This window comes from Homalodisca vitripennis, chromosome 3 (genome assembly GCF_021130785.1).
Source record: "Homalodisca vitripennis isolate AUS2020 chromosome 3, UT_GWSS_2.1, whole genome shotgun sequence".
NCBI lineage: Eukaryota > Metazoa > Arthropoda > Insecta > Hemiptera > Cicadellidae > Homalodisca > Homalodisca vitripennis.
Genome location: NC_060209.1, coordinates 110,919,518 through 110,947,390, shown reverse-complemented (window position 1 = coordinate 110,947,390; position 27,873 = coordinate 110,919,518). Strand labels below are relative to the sequence as shown.

At 32.9% G+C, this 27,873-nt stretch overlaps 1 protein-coding gene across 1 annotated transcript in view; it reads left to right on the top strand.

Moving 5' to 3' along the window:
• Positions 1-27,873, top strand: part of LOC124358318 (protein argonaute-2-like) — a 206,365-nt gene that overhangs the window by 93,866 nt on the left and 84,626 nt on the right. Inside the window, exons 10-12 of the mRNA XM_046810617.1 lie at positions 2,561-2,795; positions 20,600-20,705; positions 24,296-24,480. Coding sequence (XP_046666573.1) covers positions 2,561-2,795; positions 20,600-20,705; positions 24,296-24,480 — 526 coding nt within the window. The remainder of the gene's footprint in view (positions 1-2,560; positions 2,796-20,599; positions 20,706-24,295; positions 24,481-27,873) is intronic.

Below are 27,873 nucleotides of genomic sequence, written 5' to 3'. Positions count from 1 at the left end.
GAAAAACCAGTCATTAAAACATTTGTTGGTATTGTGTTATTCCATAAATAACCAAATACTACAAAAATATACAGGACGTTAAAAAAGTCCTGCACAGACTAACAATTCCTGAACGATTACAGAAATAAAATAGCAATTAAATCATCACTTAAAATAGCAATAAAACTTGGTGCAACATTACTGCATCTATAGATCTAATTTTTGAAGTAACTACCATTTTATCATATCAGGGGGATGGCCCATAAGGAGTCGGAAGGGAATCTTAAATCTTAAATGACAGCATAGGTTGAGTGGTACATAAAATCAAAGGTCTTCATTAGTAAAGTAGAATGCTGTAAATCTGACCTCAAAAGTGCACTCTTTAAAACATTATACTGGTTTAAAGTTTGAAACATTTGCAGTGTAGGTCCTGTTCTAGATGGTTTTATATTATTGTATTGGCTTAAGTTGTGAAAATTAAACTTATTAAATTAATGAAACATTTAAAAAGTAGGTCCTGTTGTAGATGGTTTTATATTCTTGTATTGGCTCAAGTTGTGAAAGTTAAACTTATTTAATGAATACTGGACTTGAGAAATAGTTTTTATGTAGTTAGTGACGCTTCACATCCAGTGATTGGTCTAAAAGGATGTCGACAAAAAATGTAACATAAGCATAGCTTAAGATGTACATAATTTGTTGGAGGTTGTTTAGCAGAGATGAATGATAAAAGGAAAACCGTGGTATCAGTTATTACAATAAAAGTTCTTATGTTTAGGTTGAGCTTTGGATTTTACTTGATGTACATCTTACATTACACTTAAAAACTGCAGTAATGATGTACCAAATTTTATTGCTTTGCATGTAATCGTATGGGACCTTTTAATACCCTGTATATTTAACACGTTCGCTGCGGGCCACTGTCCGGACAGTCCCGTGACCCTCGCCAAAACTGCGAGGCACTGTCCGGACAGTACCGATACGCACAATGCATTGCTTAATCGTTTCGCTTGTCACTTGCTGCGATCTTGCAGGAATTGACTGAAACTTTTCAAGCTTGTTCTAGATGAAGTATACTTACTTTCTGATACGTCAGTTCGTCCTGGAAATGCGGGCCTACTGTTCCGACAGTGGCAGCGAAACAGCTTAAATGTCACATGTTTATTGCTATTACGAACCAGTAGGAAAACAATAAAATACGTGTTCCTAATTTCTTTTCCCTTGTGTTATTGTTTTCGAGAGTAGACATATTAGCAGCTAGGCTTGTTTACAAATTGGATAGGTTATTACTACTAAATTAAAAGTAAGGTAATCTTTTACCGGTATTGCGATTTTATCTATATGTGTGGTGTCAATATTTTGATTGTACACAGTATACACATATTTTGCTTTTTTGTATACAGTATGTATTGTCTCCTTAGTAAATTCATTCAAACGATACTTTTATTTGTTTTACTGTGCGGACAGTACGCGGCGGCGATCTGCACCGCGAGCTCTGTGGGTGTTTTACGCTATGTGCGGGACTACTGTCCGGACAGTAGCGTTGTCTAGCAACGGAACCTGATGCATATCAAAGTCGATTGATGTATTCTTGCTACTTTTGGACATCACACAACACATTTAGTAAGTTATAGTTAAATGTTATATAGCCCGTCATATGTTAACATAAATGATGCCATGCCAAAAATGCGGGCCACTGTCCGGACAGTCCCGATGATTACGAACGCATAAGAACGTAATATAATCGAATATTATTATTTTATAGCGTATCAAACCAAAATAATGCCAATTCAACGAAAATCGCAAGTTCAAATTTTGCCGCATATCGGGTACATCATTGGCCGCTCTTGCCGCAGCGAACGTGTTAAACATATTATATTTTGTGGTCATAATATATTTTAATGTTTATAGAACAATATTATAAATGTAAGATATTATATTGAAATTAGAAGAACTGGATAAGAAGCGTAAATTAATCGATTTTGTATGATTTATGCAACATAACCTGGATTTTAACTTAAGAGTAATCTTAAAAGTATTAGCAGGTAAAAAACCATTAATTTTATTCCATATTATATTGGTTTACATATTTAGGTAAATTAGATAAAACTACTTTGGTTACTGCTATGCCTTTGGTTAATAATCACTTTTTTAAAGATTGTTTTTTTGACGATTAAAAAATGTCTTAACATTTAAGTTTACCAAAGCATTACAAAGAAATATAAAGTTATAACCTAACCTATAATCTCCTAAGTTATTTCAATATAATAACGCCACTGAAAGTGATAGGCTCGGAAACGCCATTTTAACTGTAATTTGCTAATTTTCCAAAACTCAACTTAAAAACTAATAAAGATAATTTGTTTAAACTTGGCATAGCTTATTAGTATGGTCAAATAAACAAATACAAAAATGTTCAACCAAATCTGAGGTCATGGGTGACATTTTATATTTTATTTTATGATTTGAAATGGAATGAACCTTAAATTAATCAGAATTTTAGAGACATATTGTTCCTAAGATTAACCTAGTTTATGCAATGATAACAATATCTATAAACAAATAATTTTGTTGGATTCAGGTCAGGTCACTAGTGGTGTGGCTGCATTGAAGGTGTCCTCATCAGGAAATGGGTCAAAAGGACTCTGGCCTATACCTGAAAGAACAAAGTTGGCGGACAAAAATAACATGGTTGGAACACGAGGGAGAGTTATAGAAATTGAAGTTAATCATCTATTACTTACCCTAAAGAAGACGACCCAGGCTTGTCATTATGATTGTGATTTCAAGCCTGATGCCCCCAAGAAACTATTTAGGTAAGGTTATTTCCATATGTCACTTTAAATTTTTGTTTTAGAAATATTATATAAAAATCTTTTACTTTCTGAATAATATCTTATTAAGAGCAACTACATTTTATAATTAGGAAACCTGGAATAGTATATAATTAATGGATTGGTGGGGAGAGATAAGGGAGGAATAAATATGTTGAAAGTCTGGTACTATACTCCCCTGAGGTACAGTTACCAATCTGAAGATGGTATGTATTGTCTGAATAATGTCAATCAGGGGTATAATGACAGAGGATCTGGTCGTGTTGAAGGATTGGAACTGCACAAACTGGTAGTTGCAGTAATCTGTGTACTGCTGATCAGCTGTTGACGTAGCAGGTTCGTGATGTTACATGATCATGAATAAATGGAATAGAAAATATTATTTGATTAAATTACTAGAATTATTTTACATGACTACATTTTCCATAATAACAATAACATGTATTTAGTGATCAGTTATTTACATGCTGTCTATTACCTATTATCTGTGAATATACATTTTGAAGGTTTTGGTCGATTCGACATTCAGCTTTGACACATCGCTAGTCATGATATTGTGAAATTATGTTTGTTTTGTAATAGAGTTACATAGCCATGGTATCAAGAGTCATTGCTACCTCAATATGACTAAGAATCAAAGTATCGAGTATCAGAATTGACCCATCCTTAATTAAAATAAAAATGTACAAGCTGTATCATCTGGCCGTGGCTACTCTTGGCCTGAATGTCCCTTTAAATGAATTGTTTTGAAAATTGTATTCTCTATCAACGCATTAATTTATGTGTATATCAATCTTTATAAACAAGTTTACTATCATGTAGTTTTTTATTTTTATTTTTTCATTTTCCAAAGTTGTCTATAGATGATTCTGAATCCCGACATCAAACTCCTTAAAGAGTCGACCCGAGTTAAGGCGCGTACCAATACGGACACAATCATAATCGATCAATCTGTCCACTTGTGGTACGTGGCCACCGGCTCGTGTGACGAGATGCCATGAGGACGGCACCGCCTAGCAAATTCGTATTGTTTTGAGCATTCACTCATGAGACTCCAATTGGATGTCGGCGCCCACTAGACAGGATTCAGCCTTAGATGCATTCAGGCATAATCCAACGGATGCTAGCTCGCACCACTGGCCGCTCGACCGAGTGCATAAACCAAATAAATGTCCGAATCTGCGGTTCCTCTGAGCAGTATTACTTTTGAATTGTACATAACTTTAGACAATTAATTTATAAGTTTATAATAAAAATATTTATCACTCACCAAATTGGTGTTTACAATTCTTTCTTCAATTGTCCATTTATATATCGTATTGTTTCAGTTATATCTAAAAATCTACTATTCATAATCAAAGAAAATCAGAATCAGAAAAATTTTTATTCGATTGTTACACATGGTGTACATGAATGTCACATGATTAAGAAAGTAAATGTTTAACCCTTCAATGAATTGCGACGTACGTGGTACGTTTACGTTATTCCGATGAGCTCGCACCACGACGTACACAGTACGTTTTGTGACATTCGATCGTTCGTTCAGCAAATTACCAGTTATCTTTAGACTAATATATTCTAAACGCATACTCGTTTTAAAGCTACTGAGTTGAAATACCAAATGGTTAAGTTATATATCGATTTATTGTTATTGATTCCGTTTAGCAAAACAATCGATAGTGGATCAGCTGATGACAAACAGTCACTGCGCAGTTTGAGTGCCGCCGGCTAAAATAGTCGTCCCGTGTGGTTTGTTTACATCATGTATTGTTGTTTTCTATTGTTGTATTGAAACCTGCAGTTGTTGTTGAATACAACAAAAATATGGGGGGAGTGGACTTGAGGGACCAAATGCTGGAAAGTTATTTGATGGAAAGGAAACGGGGCACAAAATGGTATCTGAAAGTGTTCAAACGATTACTAAATATAACAATTCTAAATTCCTATGTAATCTAGAAGGCCAAACATCCAAACACAGACCATCTCTCTTTTATATTAGGTTTGATCAAAGAAATTATCGAAAAATATCAACCTGGTGTTCCTAAACAAGTACAGTTCGAGGACTTTAGCTGTGCGCGTGACCTTGAGTGTGTGGTTATAGGCGGGAGGGGTGGCGGGGTAGCATTGTGCGTTGCGTCCCGTAAACATTTCCTGTGACTCATGGGTAAAACTCTCCTTTCAGGCATCGTAATGACCCAAATAACTCATCACATTTGCTAAAATCAGCCTGTTTTGTGACAGTGCTGATTGTGGTTTAATTAAATAATAAGAGAATACCAAATAATAGCAACAATAGGATTTATCCTAGTTTTCCAGTTGCTATAGTGTTGTATAACGTGTTTTTGAAAATAACGAATTTGTCAATACTAATCTGCAAATCTCAGTCGTGAGTTTAAAGTCGTTAAAGAGATTGTTGCGCCTTCATCTCAGCGGCTACCACGTAAACGCAACCCGCCACACAGATGCGTTTATTTGTTGAACGGGTAGTATTACGGCCCTATGAGCACAGCTAAATTCCTCCAACTGTACATGGTAGGCCATCAACCGTGCCACCTCCGTCTCGTCTTACAGAAAGGCATTTCATTGAGAAAATTCCTGCTACTGGGAAAAAATCCAATCCTCAAAGAAGATGTGTGGTGTGTAATAAACATAGAAGGAGGAGAGACACAGTGTATTGGTGTCCAAATTGTGAGGCAGGCCTATGCCTTGAAGAATGCTTCAAGGTTTACCACACTACCACTAACTTTTAGTGTAAAGTAACCATGTTTTGTTATATCTCGGTCAGGATAAATAATTTAATTTATTTATTTTATCACTAAATAAATTTTTTCTGTTCATAGTTAATGTAAAAAATTATATAAAATATCCCTATAAGAGTATTTTATAATTTTTATTGTCCTTATAGTAAAAAGAGTCAAAATAAAGGAAAACGGGTAAAAAAGTGGTGCAGACTGGGTTGGACTGGACTTAAAAAAAATGCGTTGAGGGGTTAAGTTTACTAAATATGCTTTACATTAGCATCTAACAAAATATAATACAATGTCATTTTAATGATTGTAAAAACTATTGTGAATTGTATAAAATTCAGAAAAGGAGTACAACGGCAGGTCAGTCAGGTAGCTTTTAAGTTTTTTTTTAAATAATTTATAATTTTCTATTAATTTTATATTGCTTGGCAGCAAATTAAAAATTTAGCTCCTATGTATATTGGTTTTTTACAGAAAAAATGTAAGTTATGTTGAGCTAACGCCATATTATTTCTATTTCTTGTATTATAACTATGGTTCTCACCACTTTTGCCTAAGCTATAAGCACGATTCATCACTGACATTATAGTTTCATATATATATATATATATATATATATATATATATATATATATACATATACACTGTAAACTGTCATGATACCCAGTTGAGTATAGTGATCCTTCACACTTTCATTCCATTTAATTTTTAAAATGATACGAATTGCTTTTTTTTATCACTAAAATTGAATTTAAATTTTTTATTGATTTGGATCCATATAATGAGATACCAAATATAACTTTATGTGAATGGATATGTGAAAAATAAATCATTTTTAGAGTTTCTTGTGAGCATAATTTTGACATTCTGCGAAGAGCATATAAACCAGAGTTAACTTTTGAAACTATTTTTTCTGAATGTTTATACCATGTTAGTGAACTGTCTAATGTTAAACCCAAAAACTTTATTTCTTCTTCCTTAACTATAGCCACTTCATCTATTTCTATATGAGGATTAATTATTTCTGCATTGGTTAGTACAAAATTCCATAGAGCTTGTTTTTGTTGGATTTAAAATTAAGTTGTTTTCTTTGAAAAACTTATTTATTTTTTATACACTGAGAAAAGCAAACTCCTCTATTTCCTCTTTAGATGAAGCAGTAATTCTTAGAGTGGCATCATCAGCGTATAAGCATAATTTATCTAGCTCTGGAATTCCTTTTAGATAGCAGAGGAATATAAGTGGCCCCAAAATGGATCCTTGAGGAACCCCATAAGAAGATTGTTTTAAAATAGAATTATATTTACTAGTTAAATTACTCTTGTTATTCAGATTATGTATTTCCACAAACTGCTGTCTGTTTTGTATATATGATTTTAGCCAGTTGTACTCCTTCCCATGGATACCAAACTGTGATAGTTAGTAACTTAGAATGACTAACACTGTCAAATGCTTTATGGTGATCCATAAATACTCCTATTACCTTTTCCCCTCTATCCACAGAATCAATCGCTGACTCAATGAAATTAGTGGCAGCTGTAACTACAGATTTACTTTTTCTAAACCCATGTTGTATGCTATCAAGTAATTTGTTTCTATCAAAATAGTCAACCAGCTGGTTAGACATTGCATGTTCATATATTTTGGATATAACTGGGAGCAATGCAAGTGGCCGATAATTTGCTGTATTGAACTGATCGCCCTTTTTAAATAGAGGTTTTATTTTTGTAATTTTTACTTTTTCAGAAAATAGCCCAAAGAGGAAAGATGAATTAACTATATGAAGCAGTGGGTCAGTTAGAAATTCCATAGCATATTTTAATATTGGCACTGGTATGTCATCATATCCAGTGCTATAACTACTTTTTAGACTTCTGATGATTCTAATAATATCATCTCTATCAATTAGTTTGCATTGAAAATTAATATCTGAAAAATTTTGAAAAGCATTAAAACTAAGATTTTTTTGAGATGTGTTAAATTTTGCTTTGTCCTTAATTGAAATTATATAATAATTATTAAAAATGCCAACAACTTTACTAGGATCTGATACTATTTTATTATTGTGCCTGATGTATATATTTTTTGTATTTAGTTTATTAATACCTGTTTCATAGTTAATGATTTTCCAAGTGTCTCATTCACAATTTTTAGATCTTTTAATTTTATTATTATAGTAATTTTGTTTTTCTTGAATAATTTTATTTTTAAAAGTATTATATTTAAGTTTTACGTTTTCAATGCCTCTTTGCGATTTTGTTCTTCGGGCAGCATTACTTTCAGTAATTAGTTTCTTTTTTTCTAGTTTTAGATCTTCGCTAACCCAAGGTTTTTTTATCTAAGTAATTTCTGACCTTTACAATTGGAAAATAAGTATTAAAGTAATATAAAAAGATACGGAGAAAGGTGTCATATTTTAAATGATCGCTTTATAAAGCTGTGTCCATGTTTCTAAACTTAATTAATTAGGGTTTAACTTAGATTAAAATCTCTCATATTTTCATCAGAAAATACCCTGGAATACTTGAATAAATAATTTTGTTGTTGCTCTGAGTTAGATACATAATCGAGTATTGTAACTAACTGGCCATCGTGATCTGATAACATTGCATTCCACATTCAACTTGAATCTGTGATTGTTTGAGATTGGTTATAATATTGTCTATTGCTGAGTAATGCTGGTTGACCTAGTGGGGAAGTCTATTAAGTATTTCATATTGTATTGTTTTAATAGGTGCTTTAGATTTTTTACATAAGAATAAATTTGTCAAGGTGTTGATGTTAATATCTCCACATATCACTATATACCTGTACCTAATGGTTAGAATGCTAAAAACTGAATTTAGATTTTCCAGGAATTTATTCACATTTACATTGATTGGAGACCTGTAAATACCGCCTAATAATATTTTTAAATTATCCCAATAAACCTCAACCAAACATAGCTAAAAAATTTGATCACATAAAAATTTTTTTATTGCAGGCAACATTATTTCTTTAATTTTAATGGCTTTTTTGCCAAAATAATTACACCTCCACCATTCATACAGCACCTAGCATAGTAGGAGTGAGTGCTATAATTTAGAATATTAAGCCTGGTAATTTCATATTTTTTTATTTTATGTTCTGAAATGATTAGTATGTCTGGTTTTATATCATCTAGAGTAACTTCCAACGGGTCAATTTTTGCGGATAAACAATTTTTATTTTGGTGGAATAATTTTAAAGCAATAGGAGTACTCTTAACACCGATCTCAGTAACAGTAACATTGTTTAGGTTATTACAACATGTAGCATTGTGCAAAATGCTCTCTGGAAACATTTCTTAGGTTGTTGTTAAGTCTATACATGATTCCTTTGTGGAGGGGTTTGGAATAAAAAATGAGGCACAACTTCACTCTGGCTCTGATTAACCACCTCACTCACATTGACACTCTCACTGAAACTTGATTCCACACTCTGGTTGTAGCTGGTAGACATTTCCTTCAAGGGGAGTAAGGGTGGAAACTCCATCATGGATGAGAAGTTGGCTGGCTGGTCAACAATGCTGGCAGGTATCTTACTCTGTAAGTTGTGAGGAATGAAATCGTTCAGAGTCTTCACAAATTCAAGGTATGGAAGTCCGTTACTTAGTTCTTGTTTAGAATGTTCATTGTATGTGATTATTCGAATAGAAGCTCCATAAGTTGTTGAAATTTTATTATGTTTGCAGCAAAAACACTTGATGAACTTTTGTCTCTAGTACAACCCATAGGTGGGCATATAAGGTATTTCAATCCTCTTCTGATGAAGTCTTCTGTCAGATGTTGAAATGCTAAACTATAGTCTTCTATAACAGGTTTATTCTAATACTTAGGTTTAGTGATTAGTCCGTGTACTGTAGCACCATTTTGTAACTTTTGACGTGATAAGTGATGGGAAAGGTAGCACAAAGGTTTTCCAAACTGTTCCTTAAAAATTGTTGCCACACCTGTACTCATATTCTTCTTACTGTCAAGATCCGTTGAAATGCAGTGAGCAAAAGCAGCCTGCTCATTATACAAGAACTGTGGTATCACATTTTTAAAATTGTCTTCAATAATTTGTATATTTCCCTCTAAAGAGTTAACTGTTTTAGAATGAACTGAAGTGTAGTTGGGAAGGTGATCAGCAGGTTTTGAAATAGGTTGAGTAGTTGTATCAGCGGATTCCAAGTGACAAGTGCTCTCATTAATATTCTCGAGTGCATCAATAATCATATAGGACGGCTTTTTCTTCCCTCGATAATTTTAATGCAGTCCATGCGTTGTGAAATGACATCGTCTCAACACGTCCAAATCAATCGTAGCGCTGAAGGATCGTTGTGACGCATACGGCTCTCATCTTACTAAGAATGCGTAGTTCATTTTCTAGTTTGTTGTAGAATGTTGTAGTAGATTTCTGCAACATGTCATTAGTTCCTGCTATTATTATAAGTGGCTTACAATGAGATTTTGCAGCATTATTCAGAACAGTTTTGATAGTGGCTCCTGGAGTAACTAATCCATTCAAGTTTATTTTTCCTTTACTAGAAATATCAATTATTTCGATTATACCTTTTTCTTGACTATCTGAATAGAATTCTGCATTTATTCTATTCTTGAGTATATTCACTTTAATATAAATATTCCTATTTCTTGATGTTTTGTTGTTTGATTTGTTATCTTTTCCATTATTGATCTTGCTTGCATTTTTATTTTCATCCTTAAAATATTTTGGAATGTTAATACTTTGACCCAGAATATGATATTTGTTTGACGTGCCAACCTCTCTCTGAATAGTGTATTTATCATAGATATGTTTACTTCTAGGTGTGGTTTTACTATGTTTAACTTGAGTCTACTTGTTGTTATTTAGAACACTACCTTCAGTCTGTTGATTCAGTTTCTCCTGTGTTGAATGTGGTAATGCTTTGTGTGAACTGTGTGAACCAGTAGGAGGTACTGATGGTTTCGTGAACTGTGTGAACCAGTGGGAGGTACTGATGGTTTCACATGTTCATAAACTTTAAAAATAATTGACCAAAGTGTCCTGTTTTCAATTATGACATTGTTTTTTATTATATAAGCCATGATAGAGCGTTTTTGTACAAGATCAGCCTCGCTTAATATTTTTCTTTGATTTTGTTAAGACTTGGGGTTCCTTCATTAATAATATTGTATACAATCCAGTCTATCACATAGCAGGTAAAAATACCACAATCATAACAGTGTGTTTGTTGGGGTCCATTGGTCATCTTTATCACAGATTTATGGTTACCGCTCAGATGTGCACATAGCTTATTTGCAATAAGTTCAGCAGAGGGATAATTTTTCCCCTTAAAAGAGTCATAGTAAAAGAAATTACTGTCCTCTCTACTGAAGAGTAGGAAGCTCCAATGTGAACCTCCCTCTTCATATAGAGTTATTGCATCATTTACTGGGATGAACAGATACTTGTATGTTAAATGTTTATTAAATGGTCAAAATCATCCACACATTTCAAGTCATGACTTATAGCAGGATTCAGTATTAGTCCTGACTTGGATTCTAGAAATGTATTATTAATGATATCAAAATATTGATAAAGAGTTGAGTCTGATACCCAGTTTTTACCAAGTAGTTCATTTGATGTCATAATGGAGTTGTAACTCTCATCTGTTTGTGCCGATGTGGAGGAGTACTGAGGAGGTGAAATATGAGTTTTATAATTCAGACTATCATCATTCTCATTTTGTGCTGATTCTGAGGTATTTGTATTAACAGTGGTTTTGTCGAAGGTGTCCTCTAAGGTCACATTACACTTTCTTGTAGAAAAGTTAAAGATTTCAATTTTGTAAGGTAGTTTATTATCTTCAATAGCCAGCTTCAATGTAGCCAGCTCTTTCTTTGATCTAAATATTTTGCCCCTTGGGGATTTTATGTACACATCTATTTTGCCTTTATTTACACCTTTTTTCCTGACTATCTCTTCTCTTCAGCCTTTAGGTATTTTACTGTCATTTTTTTTCAGTGTCCATTTTTAGTGATAAGTAACTTCCTAGAAATTCTCAATTTATCAGGTATTTTTTATTTATTTATTATAATTATAATTTTTTTTATTTGTTTTGGTCATAATCATAGGCATTTTATTTTAATGTAGAGTTGTTTATATACAGGGTGATTCATGAAGATCTCCCCCCACTTCTACAGCACATTGTACTAGTAAAAATAATGAAAAAATGTTATATAAACATAGGTCCGAAAACGCTTCGTTAGCGAGTTACAGCTAGCGAAAGATTTCGCCTGAATTCCTGGGTAAAGAGTAAAATAAAGCCATACTGAACTTTTGGAAAGGTTAATTAAGTAAGAAATATCGTGAATTCTTATGTATTTTTACCTGATAAAGCTAATAAAATAGGTTTCAGAACTGTACCTGTAGTAGTTTTTGAGGGATTCAGGGTTAAATGGAAAAAATTGGGGCACGAAACAATGTTTTTTTAAGTTTGATGTACAATAACTTTGTTAAATTGGTAATAAATACATAAAATCAACAAACATTAATTGTAGAGAATTTAATTCTGAGAAAATTTATATAATCAAAGTCTTTAATAAAACAGAAATAAGTACAAAAAAATCGATTTTATTCAGTATAATACATTACTAGCTGTAAAGAAATACCGTACGGTATTTAGTTAAAATAAAACAAAAACAAAATGTTTGTTCCTTAATGATGAGATAAATTGAGAAAACAAGATTAACTGTTAAATAAATTTGTTTGTAAATAAAAATATCATGTTTTTTACGTTGTATTTTTTTTTTTTTCAATAAAATTTTACATCAAATGTTCGAAAATAAATGAAGCAAACATTTTCCCATTATTGTTTACTAATCATCGAAATGCAGTTTTTTGTTTTATTAATTTCTAAGTTGGTAACGCACGAATAACAGCTGATCAACAATGGTATTCTGTACTGTTACGTTAGAACTGTGTATTAGTGGTGTTTTGCAAGCTACAGCAGGAGATCGGGTTCTGTGAATCGTGTTATTAAATGCAATTTTTCTGTGAGTTATAATTCGGTTGTTTATTCAGCGAAAAAATGCCTTACTTATTTACATCAGAGGAATACGCTGATATGGTTTTTATTTTGGGTTACTGTAATGGTAATGCTAGAGCTGCTGTAGAAGAATATGAACTACGTTACCCTAATAGGAGGATTCCAGATACCAAAACAATTTCAGGAACTTTTCGTACTCTTCGGGAAACAGGATCACTACCAAGTACTAGAACCAATTATGAACGAGCTGTCCAACTTGATGATGATATTGTTATTAATGCTGTTCATCGCAGTCCAGGTGTAAGTACACAACGTATTTCTAGGCGGATAGGAGTTTCGCAGTCAACGGTGTGGAGGTCACTTAATCAAAACAAATTTTATCCGTTTCATAAACAAAAGGTTCAACATCTACAGCTAGGGGATGGTCCGCTTCGCTTGGAGTTTTGCAACTTTTTGAATATTAATAATCAACTCTACAAGCGTATTTTGTTTACGGATGAGGCACAATTCACTCGGGATGGTGTCAATAACTTGCACAATGAACACTCATGGGCAGAAGAAAATCCACATGAGGTAGTGGAACAGAACTTTCAACACCGATTTAGCGTCAATGTCTGGTGTGGCCTTTTGCACAATCGGCTGATTGGACCTTTCATATTACCTGGACACCTAAATGCTGAGTTCTATTTGCATTTCCTTCAAGAAGAGTTGCCGCAGCTGTTAGAGAATGTTCCTTTACATCTCAGACCAAATTTGTACTTCCAGCATGACGGAGCACCTCCCCACTTTTCACGTGCCGTTTCTGCTTACTTAAATCATCAATTTCCTGGACACTGGATTGGTCGTGGAGGGCCTCACCCTTGGCCACCAAGATCACCAGATCTATCTCCATTGGATTATTGCATCTGGGGATGGATGAAAGACATTGTATACAAGACAAAAGTGAATTCTCGTGATGAATTAATTGCCCGTATTATGGATTCGGCTGTGCAGATACAGGGAAGTCCTGAAAAATTAAGAAACGCAACAAAAGCAATACACAAACGTGCTGCAAAATGTATTGATAATGATGGCCTCATTTTCGAACATCTATTATAAAAAGGTGCGTACGGTTGGCCCAACCTGATTAATTTTGCTTAAAACTAGTAATGTATTATACTGAATAAAATAGATTTTTTGTACTTATTTCTGTTTTATTTTAGACTTTGATTATATCAATTTTCTAAGAATTAAATTCTCTACAATTAATGTTTGTTGATTTTATGTATTTATTACCAATTTAACAAAGTTATTGTACATCAAACTTAAAAAAACATTGTTTCGTACCCCAATTTTTTGCATTTAACCCTGAATCCCTCAAAAACTACTACAGGTACAGTTCTGAAACCTATTTTATTAGCTTTATCAGGTAAAAATACATAAGAATTCACGATATTTCTTACTTAATTAACCTTTCCAAAAGTTCAGTATGGCTTTATTTTACTCTTTACCCAGGAATTCAGGCGAAATCTTTCTCTAGCTGTAACTCGCTAACGAAGCGTTTTCGGACCTATGTTTATATAACATTTTTTCATTATTTTTACTAGTACAATGTGCTGTAGAAGTGGGGGGAGAACTTCATGAATCACCCTGTATACGTATTTCTTAAGTGTACTTTTTTCTTGAACAAACACTGTTTCTTGTTAGTTTGTAAAAAACTAAATACATAATAATTTTGAATGTCAGTAATTTTTAATCAAGTAAGGGGAGAGTGAGAGGGAGGGAGGGAGAGAGAGAGAGAGGGGTGAGGGAGGGGGAGGGAAAAGCAAAAAGCAAAAAATAATTTAAATTAAACAATAAACAACCAATTTCACACAACAATCGCCCGTTTCTTTTAATTTATGAATAGTCAAGAAAGCAAAAAGTTATGCCCTGTGTTGGATTTGATCCTGGACACTTGAGATTAGAAGTACACAGCTATACCACTGAGCTATCTATTGTACTGATAATAGGAGCTAATGGTCAGTTGTGCTGCACTTCTATCAGTCACTGCTTTTGTCTTGCGGTATTACTTGTTCCCACTCAAGTAAAAAGCATAAAATAAATAACAAACTAGGAAACATTCCTATTTGCTTACATCCAAATCCAATCTGTATTTCCATTCAAACGCTGCTTCATCTGCCATATAAAGATAGCTTAGCTCCCCTGGAAAAACATGCAGTCTTCAACTATATAATGCATAGTCCAGGTTTCATCTCCACAGTCGCAGGATTTAATAGGATCTTGACCCTTATCAGTGCGAAATCTATTCAACAAAATCCACTCTCAGAGAGAGTTGTACATCACCTACTTTAGCTACTATTTCTGTTGAATTAAGAATCAGGAACATAAACGTGCCATCATATGCATCCCAACACATTACCCAGACTTTTTGGTTGAAAATTCATTTATTTTTTGGTGGCTGGCAGTTTGTAGGGGTGGATGTATGGACTTCAGCCGATCTCTTGTCGTGTGGAAGGTCGTGTAGGATAGGCAATTCAGGGTTCAACAAAATCTTCCCATCTCTCTTAGTAAATCCTCATTGCGGTATATAGCAGGGGATGCGATGTTACTAAATACTGGAAGGCTAGGAAGAGGAATAGTTGTCAAGAGTGCCGCTTACTGTCCTCATGACCCTGTTAACCCTTTGCACGCCACTAATAAATCCATTAACTTTCCTGTAACGCCAAGACAAGTTAAAAATATTTTTCTTTAATTTAAAAGCTAATTTTTATTATAACTAATTTATAAAAGGTAAAAACAAAACAGGATTTTACGTAAAATTAGTGTATTTATTGATAAAAACAAAACAAAGAACTAATTATAAAACTGTTTATTTCAAATAAATTTAATTTAAATTAAATACATCTCATCGCACTATAAAACAAGATAAATATTTCAAACTAATCACACAATGAAGAATAACAACGTGATACATTATAATAATGATAATAATGATTTATTCCAGAATAAATACAGGTATTTTACAGAGTTGTAGACAGGAATTACACTGCCACAGTTTCAAGTAGCGTGGCAGTGCTACACAAACAAAAACATGAATATTGTTTAGTCCAGCAAAGTAACTGTCCTTTGATAAGAGCAGCACCACGCTCTGTGCCGTCTGTGCTCACTATACACTATATACACTATGCTACACCAACTGTATGAAAATTGTATACATAATTGAGAACTTAAAATTACTTATTCTATACATTCTACAACCAAAAAATTATTAATATTAGAAAACAAAAAACAAAATTTAAAGTAATCATATAACTGCCGTATCTTCCATTTTTTCCTTTTAACAAAACATACATTTATCTTACATAATCACATTGTTTAGAAAACTTAAGTCATCGTAACCAAACAGCCAGTATTTCACCTCCCGAGAAAAAGCTCTAATATTTGAACATACTTTTATATTAATTGGTAGTTTATTGAAATATTTTGGGCCTACATAAATAAAAGATTGTCTGAATAGTGATTTTCTAACTTTAGGCACTCTAAAAACATTATTACTGCAACTTCTTGTACTGTAAAAAAGTTGGTTTGTTCCTGTGTCACCACTTTTAATGTAAAACAAGCGTAGAACCTTGTAGACAAACAGGTGCTGTACTGGTAAAATTTTTAATTGATGGTATAATGGAAAAGAACTTTCTCTCTTTTGTTTTCTAAGAATTATTCTTATAAAATAGTTTTGAAGAACACGTATTTTTTCAATTTTATACTTAAAAGTTCCTCCCCAGCATTGAATCCTGTACTGTAATTTTGAATGTATTAACGCAAAATAAAGAGTTCTTAATAAAACTTCATTACAAAAGTTTTTCAAAAAATAGAATTTTCTCAAAGCTGGTTTTAGTTGTGTAAGTATCGAATGTACATGTTTTTCCCATGTAAGTTTTTCATCTAAAATAACTCCAAGATATTTGAAACTAAATTCTTTATTTATGACCAAGCAGTCACAATTCATGTCAACGCAGTCTAATTTGTGGTACTTTAAATTTGACAAGAAACTGAATCCATTAAAATGAAAATTTACATATTTTGTCTTTTTACATTTAATTCCATTTTATTATTATAACACCAAAGCCTCAAAAGAAGCAAATCATTTGAGATGTTAACGAATATATCCTGAATATTTTTTTTAGAATAAAAAATAGCTATGTCATCGGCAAAAGCGCTTGGAATTCCACAGAAATTTGATTCTAGTAAATCGTTTATAAATATTAAAAAAAGAGTAGCAGACAACACGGAACCTTGGGGCACTCCAGCTCTGACAACAGTAGGGCTACTTAAAGAGTTTTGTATTTTTACACGCTGCTTCCTTCCAGTTAGAAATGTTTCAAACCATTTTAGAGCACTTCCCCTTACTCCCATTGATTCTAATTTGCATAAAAGTATTTTGTGATTTACTAAATCAAACGCTTTTTTGAAATCTATGAATAATCCCGTAATCTTTTCACCTTCGTTAAAACTATTGTAAATAAAATTTGTTACATAGTAGATGCGCAGACATGACAACTGAGAAAGCAGTAATACACACCATGGATATGTTTGTTTATGGCTCTGTAGGAGACGCAGAACTGATAAGCAGGTGGTCAGAGTTAGACAAAGGGCGCTCCCCTCTCCTCATGAAAGTAGTGAACTCAGGTTTCCTTACTAGTGGAGAAATTTGTATTACCATTCCTTTATTTGTGTGATTTAAAATGTAAATTAAAATTGGGTTTGTGGCATTGCCTTCTACTAATGAAAGCCTTTAATTTTATATGCTACTGGATCTCTGCTCCATTACAACTGAATTACTACTCTGAATCCTTGCAAGTCGCCCCTCCCTGGTAGCATAGTGGTTCACTGAATATAGTATGTTAAAATACTTTTTCATGTGTACTAACATGTGAAGTTTTGTAGCTTTTTTTAATAGTTAAGATAATATTAAGCTGTTTTGGACTTAACTGTCAGCCTATATATTCTTTTTGATAATGGAATTAGAAAAAGTTTATAAAATAAATTGACCTTTTTTCATTTGTCATGTCTTGATTTGATGTTCCAATACAATTCTCAACTATGCCAAATTTTAAATAATCCTCTTTGAATTTTTGTTTAGGTTCACTACTTTTGAATTTGATGATGAATTAACTTATTTCTATTTATAATTGCAAACTGTAGATATAATAATTGCATTTCTTTATGAACTTGTAATATTTTCACTATAACTGACTAATTTATAATAATAATATTAGCAAGAGATTAATTTTAGATTGATTTTATGATCTGATTACTTTTGATGTATTGTTAAGTACATTTTGAAAAGGTATTTCACTTTTTATCATGAGAATTGTCTTTTATAAATTTGATAATTATAATATTATTAATATAACGTCAATTTTGGTTCTTAAACTTTATTAATCAAGTTACTTATCCATTAAATTAACATCTTTATGTTAAAAACCTATGACCTGTACTGTATGTGTATTTCATACTTAAACTTAAATAAAGATGTGTCAAGTGAATACTGTTTGGCAGACAGTATTAAATTGTATTACATTTCCTTCAGATTATTAGATGAATGAATGAATGAATTGATTTATTTCCCAAATATATATACAATACTACAATACAATCTGTACAATTAACTTCTAAATTTTTACATTACCGAACGGAGTTTGAAATGTGAACAAAGAATAAGAAATAACCATCATAGAATAAACATCATAAAAATAACATCATGTATAAAAAATTGTCCTCGGGGAATGAGCCTGCATGGGCTATGATGCCTGTGCGCAAACTCGAGTTGCTCACGCCTGAAGAAATAACGGACTGGATATAATTTTAAAAAATGAATATAAATATAATATAAAATAATACACTATTGTATACCACATACATACATACACACACATACATATACATGCATGCACATACATACGTGAATATGGAATGAATAAGTTAAAAGGAAAAAAACCGCGTAATTTTGATTTGTACCTGTTTTAAAACATTGAATATTATTAATTTTAAAAACATATACATATTAGGAACAATGGTAAATAAGCAGGGTCACCACAGATTATAATAGGTTAGTGATAATGAATGATGATGGGATAGGAGTGGTGGCTGTTTACATGTCAAACTGTCCGCCCATAGTTTGTAGACAACACTGCCTCTGCCTCCTCAATAGACAATGATAATAACCACTGGTTAACTCTTTCCTTTTAAAAATAATTGTAGAAATTTCATTGAAAAAACTAAAATTTGGAAACTGTTTACTCATATTTATAAAAAGCACGTGAGCTAGATAGTATGAGTTGATGTTTAAATAAGATTTAGTTAACTGCAGTGGTAGAATTCCTGTTGATCTAGAATAACGTGTGTTATGGGTGTGTTGGGTTCTTACAAATAAATCATCTAAATTTTTATACATGTGTATTAATAAAGATTTTATAAAAAGTTGTCTTATTGTAAACATTTTAGTTTCTTGAAATAAAATGGATGTTGAAAACCTATGACATTTTTTAAAAGCTACTTTCAAAATTGATTTCTGAACCGTAAACAGAGGATCAAGATTTGATTTATAAGCTGCCCCCCAAGAAATTATCCCAAATGCAAAAAGAGATTGCACGTATGCATAATATACCATTTTCATTTCTTGAACAGCAAAAATATCCCTAAGGTTCTTAAAGGCAAAGATATACTTCGGGTCTTTTGTTTGAGATATTCAATATGATCTGACCATTTCAAACGGAAATCTAAAATAACGCCAAGATATTTATACGAGTTTATTTTTTCGATTGCTTTGCAAATACAGGTACTGTTATTATGATTTCCACAATTATGTATGATCAGATTTCCTAAGACATAATCTGACTGAGGATTCAAAGAGATTGGCATAAATTTTGTTTTAGTTATATTTAAGGAAAGGACATTATGATCAAACCACTTTTTCAGTAACATTAAATTACTTAATGCTTCTCGTCTCACATCCACCCATATATTTCCTTTCAGAAAAATAAGTGTGTCGTCGGCAAATAATGTTATTTTTCCGTTTAAATTTAGCTTGGCAATATTATTTATATATAATAAGAACAGAATTGGCCCAAGTGTACTCCCTTGAACTACACCGTAGTCTACATTAATTGCATCGCTACTAACATTACAAATTGAGACATATTGTTTTCTATTGGTAAAATAACTTTGAAACCAAGTAAGGGGCATGCCCCTAACACCTAATTGTTCTAATTTATTCATTAACTTATTTCTATCATCAGAGTCAAAGGCTTTTTTTTGAGGTCTAAAAAGATTAACATTGATTTTATATTACATTTAGAAATTTCCTTATAGTAATAGACATATCAACTGCCTCGGTTGTGTTGCAGTGTAACAAAGAATAACTAGTGTTTGTATAATTGATTGAATTCAACAGTCGAGTGATAGTTACTGCTCCTCATCTTTACTTCTCCTCTATCTTCCTGAATCCTTTTCTTTCACAATTCAAATTAACACTTGTGTACACAAATTCGAGCAAAAATAATAATAAAAACATGCAGAATAATCAAATACGAATAACAAAGTGGGTGTAAACAACCAGAATGAAGCGAGGCATCGTCTCGTACTGGGAATCACCTGAAATGACAATGTGGCAACGCAGCAAGGTGAGGGGAGAAGTGGGGTGCGGTAACTGCACATACAGCTAGGATTGCAATGATGTCTTGTCCTATAGTAATTATGTCTAAATATGCCTTATTAAGAGTTATATTTGAATTGGTTAAGTTGTATGCAATTTGTATTTGTATGTATAAGTGATTAAGATCTTCAGTGTCTCTCTGTGTGTGAAGACAGTTTCTAAATGTAATAAATATCTTTTTAAATTTATTTCTTTGTAAAAAATCGAATAGCATAAATAATCCAAGAATTAAACTATTTAATTTTTAATTTAGATATTCTTCAATAAAATATAGAAATAAAACGTTCTAAAACGTTCAATTTTATTTCAGACCAGCAATTAGGGAGATGCAGAGAAAACACTTCCCAAATCGATATCCAGCATTTGATGGAAGAAAAAACTTGTACTCTTCTGGTGAACTACCTTTTGGTAAAGTAGTAAGTATTCAATATACAAGTGGCTAATGATATTACTAAATTGATAGCTGAATAGGGTTATAGATAAATTATTCACTGGTCCACTTACAAATTAATTAGATATACTCAATTTTAACCCTTTCCGCTCGGATGGGCAGCAGTGCTGACCAAATATGGCTTCTCGTAGGCTCGTATTATTTTAGCGCGTACTGTCCACTCAGATCGGATGGGCAGCGGTGCTGTCCACTATGGCGCCTGCGTGCACACAGCAGCCATGTCATTGTTGCGTCCCCACCAGCTCGGATTTATTTTCGCCGCGTCATTGATACTGTGCCTTTTAAAAAGTTAAATGGATTTAAAGGTCCAAAGGTAAATAATAATGTAGTTGAAAAGTGTTACAATGGAAATGTTATATTTCTATAAACTAACATGAGTTACAATGAGTATTAATAATGTGACAGTAAATAATTATAACATGGTAAAAAATAAAATTGAACTGCTTATTATTGTTACGAATACAAATTTAACTGCAGGCTAGTTGTCATCTTGTTGTTGAAATATCTGAGATGAATGGTACTTTTCAAAACAAACACCGATGTGAAGACCGGGCTCATTATCACAAGTTTTGCAATAAAACTTCACTCTTTTCCTTGGGCCGCATTGTGCTCTGCTGCTACACACGACGCAATCCTTCACTTTTCTATCTTCAAGAGGAGGATATGGTAGATGAAGTTTCCCATTTAGTCAGGAAATGTCTTGCAATTGGGATGGTCTTCCTTTTTTTATTTGTGTTCCTTACATCGCCAACAAGCTCTAATACCAGTAAAACCAGATATTAATACTGATATATTTACACTTTTATTTACAGTTATATTTACACTGATATCTACAATACTTCATTTACACTAATATTTAATAAAATTGCACAATATTAAGAATAATAAACAATCCGTTCTAGTAATACGTGTAGGTTAACTCACTAGTGACAATGTGGTTAAAAGCGCGCTAAAACGAAAGCCTAGAATGCAATATTTGACCAGATGATCAATTTTCAAGCTTTGTAATGAAACAGCTGATTGATCTTAATGCGTTATATTATAAAAAAAATATGTCAGAATAAAAAAAAAGAGTTTATAACTTGTGGTCAACGCTGCTGTCCATCCGAGTGCTAGTAGGATTATTCAACGGACAGCACAGCTGACCATCCGATCTTTGAGGACGACAACTCTAAAAATAAATGCGCGCGCTAGAGGAAATGGCGGTGGCCAACACTGCTGCCCATCCGAACTCTGTGGACATTCTAACATTACCGCTCCGAGCGGAAAGGGTTAAAGGTAGTATATGGACCTAGAACAAACTATAAAGTAATAAGGTAATTATACTAATTGTATTTCTTAACTGTAAGTCCACTTTGGTATGATATAGTGTGATTCCCTTTTGTAGTGGCTCTGGGAAAAACACAACTGTGTATCCTATTTTCTTAAATGCGTGTCATCTGTTTTATTGTTTGAAAACTGTTCATTTTTTTAAAGCCAACTGATGTATGATTTTTTATTTTAGAATTGCTTACCTGTTCGAGTAGTGTTGATTATTAAAGAGTTAAACCACATTAAATTTAATGCAATATTCCTTGATAGAACTGATAATGGTTTTTGTTCAGAAATTATTAATAACAAAAATGTTATCTAGATCATTAATGGTATATGCATACTGCAGACCAATAAATTTTGCCACTGCAGAGAAACAACTATTCCAACTCAAAAAGATACTTCTAAGTTGAATTCAAAATTCTTTATTCATATTGTATTATTTGACTATAGTGTCATTATTGCCTAATTTTAAGTTAATCTTAAAATTATATAAATGTTATTATGAATTTGACTTTAACATTTTTTTACAAAAACAATACTATTTTCAAAATTAAAGTTAGCAATTATTGGTTTATTTCACATTAAATTAAATATGATTTTTTTATGTAGTGTTATTGTCTAATTTTGACAACTACTATTTATTCTTGATTTTTGAGGTGGAAAAATCATCTAGAGATTATAGCGTTGTATTTTTAAGGTAATCTTTCAGTCTTTTTTAAATTTATTCAGATTATTTTCATTGATCTGGGATATATTTTTAAAGTTTCATACCAATGTAATTGGTTGTTTCCCAAAACATTTATTATGATCTGTAATTATGGTTAATTTTATTTCTTGTGTTCTAAGAATGAATAAAATAAATGAAAAGTATATTGTTTGCTTGATTTAAACAATTGGATAGTTTATAGAATTACTGGGGAATTGAAAGTGTTAATTACCCAGTCTTGCCATCCCACCTTGATTTACTTCTAAGTGGTTATTGTCATAAAAGTCCATTTAATTTACTTTAGCCTTTTACACTTATTAACTTTAGTAAAACCGTTACTTTGATAAGCTTTACAGTGTATGACATGTATTAATATTGTTTTTATTACATTTTACCCAGTAGTACCAAAAACGCATTGTAGTTATTAGACCAGTTATTCGATCGGAAGGATTTAAGGAAATGGAAAATTAATTGTAAATAGATAGTTGTATAAATAGATTCTCTATAAATATATCCATATATTTTTACACAAATAGAATATATCTTGGAATATCATTTTACAAGCTATCATCTGTATGATCTAAAAGCAGAAGTAAAGGATATGACTTGTAATTTTAAAAATATATTCATTTATCTGAATATCTGCAAATTACTTTGAAGTAGCTATTATTAGGCTTGTTTTTCCAAAGGGTCAAACAAGGTTAAAAGTAGAGTTCAGATTAAACTCTATTTGGTATTTGGTTTATTTGTTGGTTGTACCGAATCAACCTTTTGTACTGGCAAACTGTAGTCTCATACCTAAAGTTCGGTAACTCTGTGTTGGTAATTGTTCTTAATTGAATATATATATTTTCCTAACATTACAGAAAGGAAAAGTTTGAGGTTTACTTGAATGTTAAGTCGACACATTGAAGGACTCAGGGAAAACTAAGGACCTTAAAATAGGTTGTAGCGATGAATTTTCACAAAAGTTTTCACCTATCACTACCCATGAAATATGCTTGACCACCAACCCTCAGTGGATTTCCTACAAATACAGCGGGTGATGATAAACCGTCACCATTGCACTTGGCTTAAGGGTTAAATACAATATTACAATGGTTTCTTTGGTTTGAAGATTAACTAGAAAATCTTAAATTTTTGACCAGAAAGAAACCGAAATTTGAAGAGAGGTTTTGTGTGGAAACCCCACTCACGTTTTTGATAGTAACTATTTTGTTGTCAATGTATTTGTCGTGGAAAATATGTTGTTTCCAACGTAGGTTGTAATGTACGTTCCCAACGGATGTCGCATCCCCACCAACTGTGTTGGATCCTGAAATGACACACCTAAAATTACCTATTTCATACACACAGGGTGTCCCATGAGAAAAGGTGAAGATTTTATGAGACAATTCATAGTACTAAAAATAGAAAAAAGGTTAAAGAGATTAAGGATCAAACTTTGAAGCATGCCAGTTCCTCTAATATAAATTACAACATATAAAGTGTTCTTTTTATAACTTGTATTTTTTTAAGTATTTGTGTTTTTACAGATCCGAGACACAGTCTCAGTAAGTGATCCTGAAAGAAAAGAACCAAAGGAATTCGATGTAACAATAAAATTTACAAACTATGTTGACATGTCACAGATTTCAAAATATTTCAGTCAGAGAATGGATTTTCCCCAAGAAGCAGCTCAAGTATTGGATATTGTTTTGCGAAGTCCTGCAGCAATGAAGTAAGTTCATATTTAATTTATGCGATCAGTTTTTACAATTTAAGGAAAGGTTACACACATGGATGACAGTCTGTAGAAACTAACTCTAAATGCAAAATCATTTTCGTATTTAATAGAGATTAGTTAAGGGGAAATCCAGGATTTCCTAATCTCGAATCCAATTCTGAAACTTATAAAATATTGATAACTGGTTCTTAAATCCGAATAGCTCTTTTAACCAAAGTATGATTCAAACAAAATCATCACATATCCAATTTCTCCAATTCTTGAATCTTAGGAGGATCGCACAATAGCACAAAAAGTAATTCAAGAATACCACTCAATGTTGACCTCGGTTACACTTGTCCTTGGCCAATGATCATGGTTCTTGTTCCCAATCTTTTCAAGCTCTTTAGTATGAAACAGTAAAGCTGTATGTTTTGAGACCGTATCTTCACAGAGGATCTTAAAAACTCGAGACTATAAAGGCTGCTCTTTAATGACATGGAATGTTTTAACGACCACGTGTAAAATTACATTAAGTTCCGAGGTCATACCTTTTGCTGATAAAGCCTCTCTGTGAATTATGTAGTGTGTTTATCGCACTTCTGATATCGTACCTTTTTGGTCAACCCTCAAAACTCAGTGTACTTTCCTAACATAGCCCTAGCTCCATATTTGCAAATTCCGGTACATTTTTTCCAAGGTATGTCAATATCCTGCCGAAATGTAACAATTATTCGGAAAATGGTTTTACCAGTGGTATCGGCTGAAAACGTCTCACAAAATAGCAACCCTTTCCGCATCGCATCACCATGGACGAATCTTACACAACATATTAAATAAGCAACTCTATGAAGTTCGGTAGCTTCATCAACTTGTATGGCAAAATGAGAATTTTTCACCTTTTCCATCAATTGCACGTGAATATCTTCCGAAATGTCAGCTAAACGTCTTTATACTGTATCATTTGACATTGGTATGGATTTTAACTGTTGACCTATAGATTCTCTAAACACAGTTGAAACTATATCAATTGTTCCTGGTAGTATCATGTCTTCTCCAATTGTGTACGTCTGTTCTTCTGAGTGATTCTGTGAAAAATCTTATGTCTTTCATCAAAGTCTTTGAAGGTCAGTTGTTATGTTGGAAAAAGCATTTTTTGTAAATTTAACACTGTTAAGTTTTCAATAAAAAAACTCTGCGATATTTCCATGTTTAGTCTCAAGATGTCTTTTTATTTTGTTAGGTTTCATGCTGCCCAGAGGTCAGGACAGCTATACAGATTACACTCTGGGATCGTTCTTGGCCAATTGTGATTGTTTTTGTAAAACCTAGTGATAAATAATGGTCGTAATACTTGCGCACTTTGGCTACATTTGGTCAACTTAGACTTGGAAAACGAGTGATTACACTTGCCATGTCGGCCGTGCTCTCATTTTGCCCTTGACTGTTACTTTTACTGTTAGTGTTACTCTTACCTGCCTTCACGGATGCGTCTCCACTTCCACCACTTGTTACGTTACAAGAAATCTTTTCATTTTGGTGTAAATATATACACATCTTTTAAAGATTGTTTTTGACGATGGATGGATTGTAAAGGGAACAGGATTTTTCCGGACACTTGCCATCGTTCAGTGATACAAAAAATCAGTAACACTACCGAGCGGTAAGACTTCACAAGTTATTGGAAAACCACAACAACCAGACGCTACCACGAGTCATCTCCAGCACTGTTCTGAAAACATGTCTGTGTACACTCACAGTATCTTACTGCCGATAAAATGAGAAAAATAAAATATTCGGCACTATTACAACGATGACGAAACATTATATGTACACTTGCTAAAATTTTTGTTAAAGTTTGCTGTATTATTTTTGTAAATAAATTAAATAAATTTTTCAAGCATGCATTGGCCAACCCTGGACCTTCATTGCGCCCCCCTGAAAGCTTCATTGTGCCCCCCTTGGGGGTCGTGCCCCACTCTTTGAGAACCTCTGGACTAGAGAATCGGGCGGGAATCGTTCTGAGAACTGGGAAAATTTGAAAACAATTTTCCATCTCCAAGAACTTATAAAATAAAAATAATATAATTCCAAGATATAATTTGACAGCTCGTGGGATCAAGAACTTATTAATCTCGAAACATTGTATTTTATGTGTCATAGTTTGTAAAATTATGAATTAAGATCGACATATGTTTGTGAGCTTCATCTGAGGGTTGCCTCCATTAGTGTAGTGAAGTTTATCTTGGTTAGTTCTACTCCTGTGGCGTGGCAAGCCCATCCTAAAAAAAAAAGAAAAAAAACAATGAAATAATGAATTGCTTGAATCGGCTAACTGATTGTTCCGGAATCCAGCACTAAAGGAAAAGTATGCATTAAGGGACAGAGTGGTAGTGACACAATTGACAATTATACAAACGAGTTTTTCCTATTTTAAGTATTGTTCAAAAGTCGATGTGGGGTCTCCAGACGAAGTTGTCCATACTTATTCTTGAGTGAAAATAGTATTTTGACAAGATGTGTGTTAGATAGATAACACAGGCCTAAAATGCACAGTATTCACCCTATAAACAGGCTGAATAGTTCAGTTTGTTGAATAATATAATATGTTTGACGGCTTGATAAGAAGTGCAACATTGGTTTTTGAGTACACTAGAATTTAATTTGTATTTTTACCAGGCCTGATAAGATAAATTTTGGAGAAGAAAGTAGTGGATAAGCTACAACAAGTAACGCCAATAAGGGCGCGTTTGTATCTGACATGTTGCACAGCAATGACAGAATGAGCCGAGGGCTGAGCGGCAGGAGAAAGATTTATTTCAAGAATTGGGGGCGATTCAGTCTGACTGTCAAAATGGTGTGTTAATGGGTGCAAGAGCTCTCGCAAGCACTGTCGCAACCAGTGTCGCAAGAACTGGAGGACAGTGTCAGCTATTAAAATTACAATTATAAAAATTGCCGAGACATTACAGCCGTGTGTGAACAGACTTCATATTGACTCCTGGAACAAACAGCGATGTAGCATTCTCGTGAGTAAAATGCTTCTTTTATCCACATTATGCTATATTAGTTGTGCAGATTCTCTTATAGCGATAAATCATCACCGAAGTTCTCACATATCGCCAGCAACAAAATTTGCTAGCACTGCAGCTTTGTAGCATTTCTTGCAAATACAGCTGATGCCGACTATCATAGTTGTACTCTGTGTAAGGGTTAAATACAGTATTAACGTTACTTATTTTGTTTGAAAATAGTGTAGAGAATCGGAAATTTTCAGCTGGAAAAACTGGGAATTTGAAAAGAGGCTTTGAGTGACCACCCTGGTTAAGAAATGTAAAAAACAAAAAAGAATATATGTAAAAAGGATCAGATTTAGATTTATAGGTGATTGAAAATTAATGAAACGTA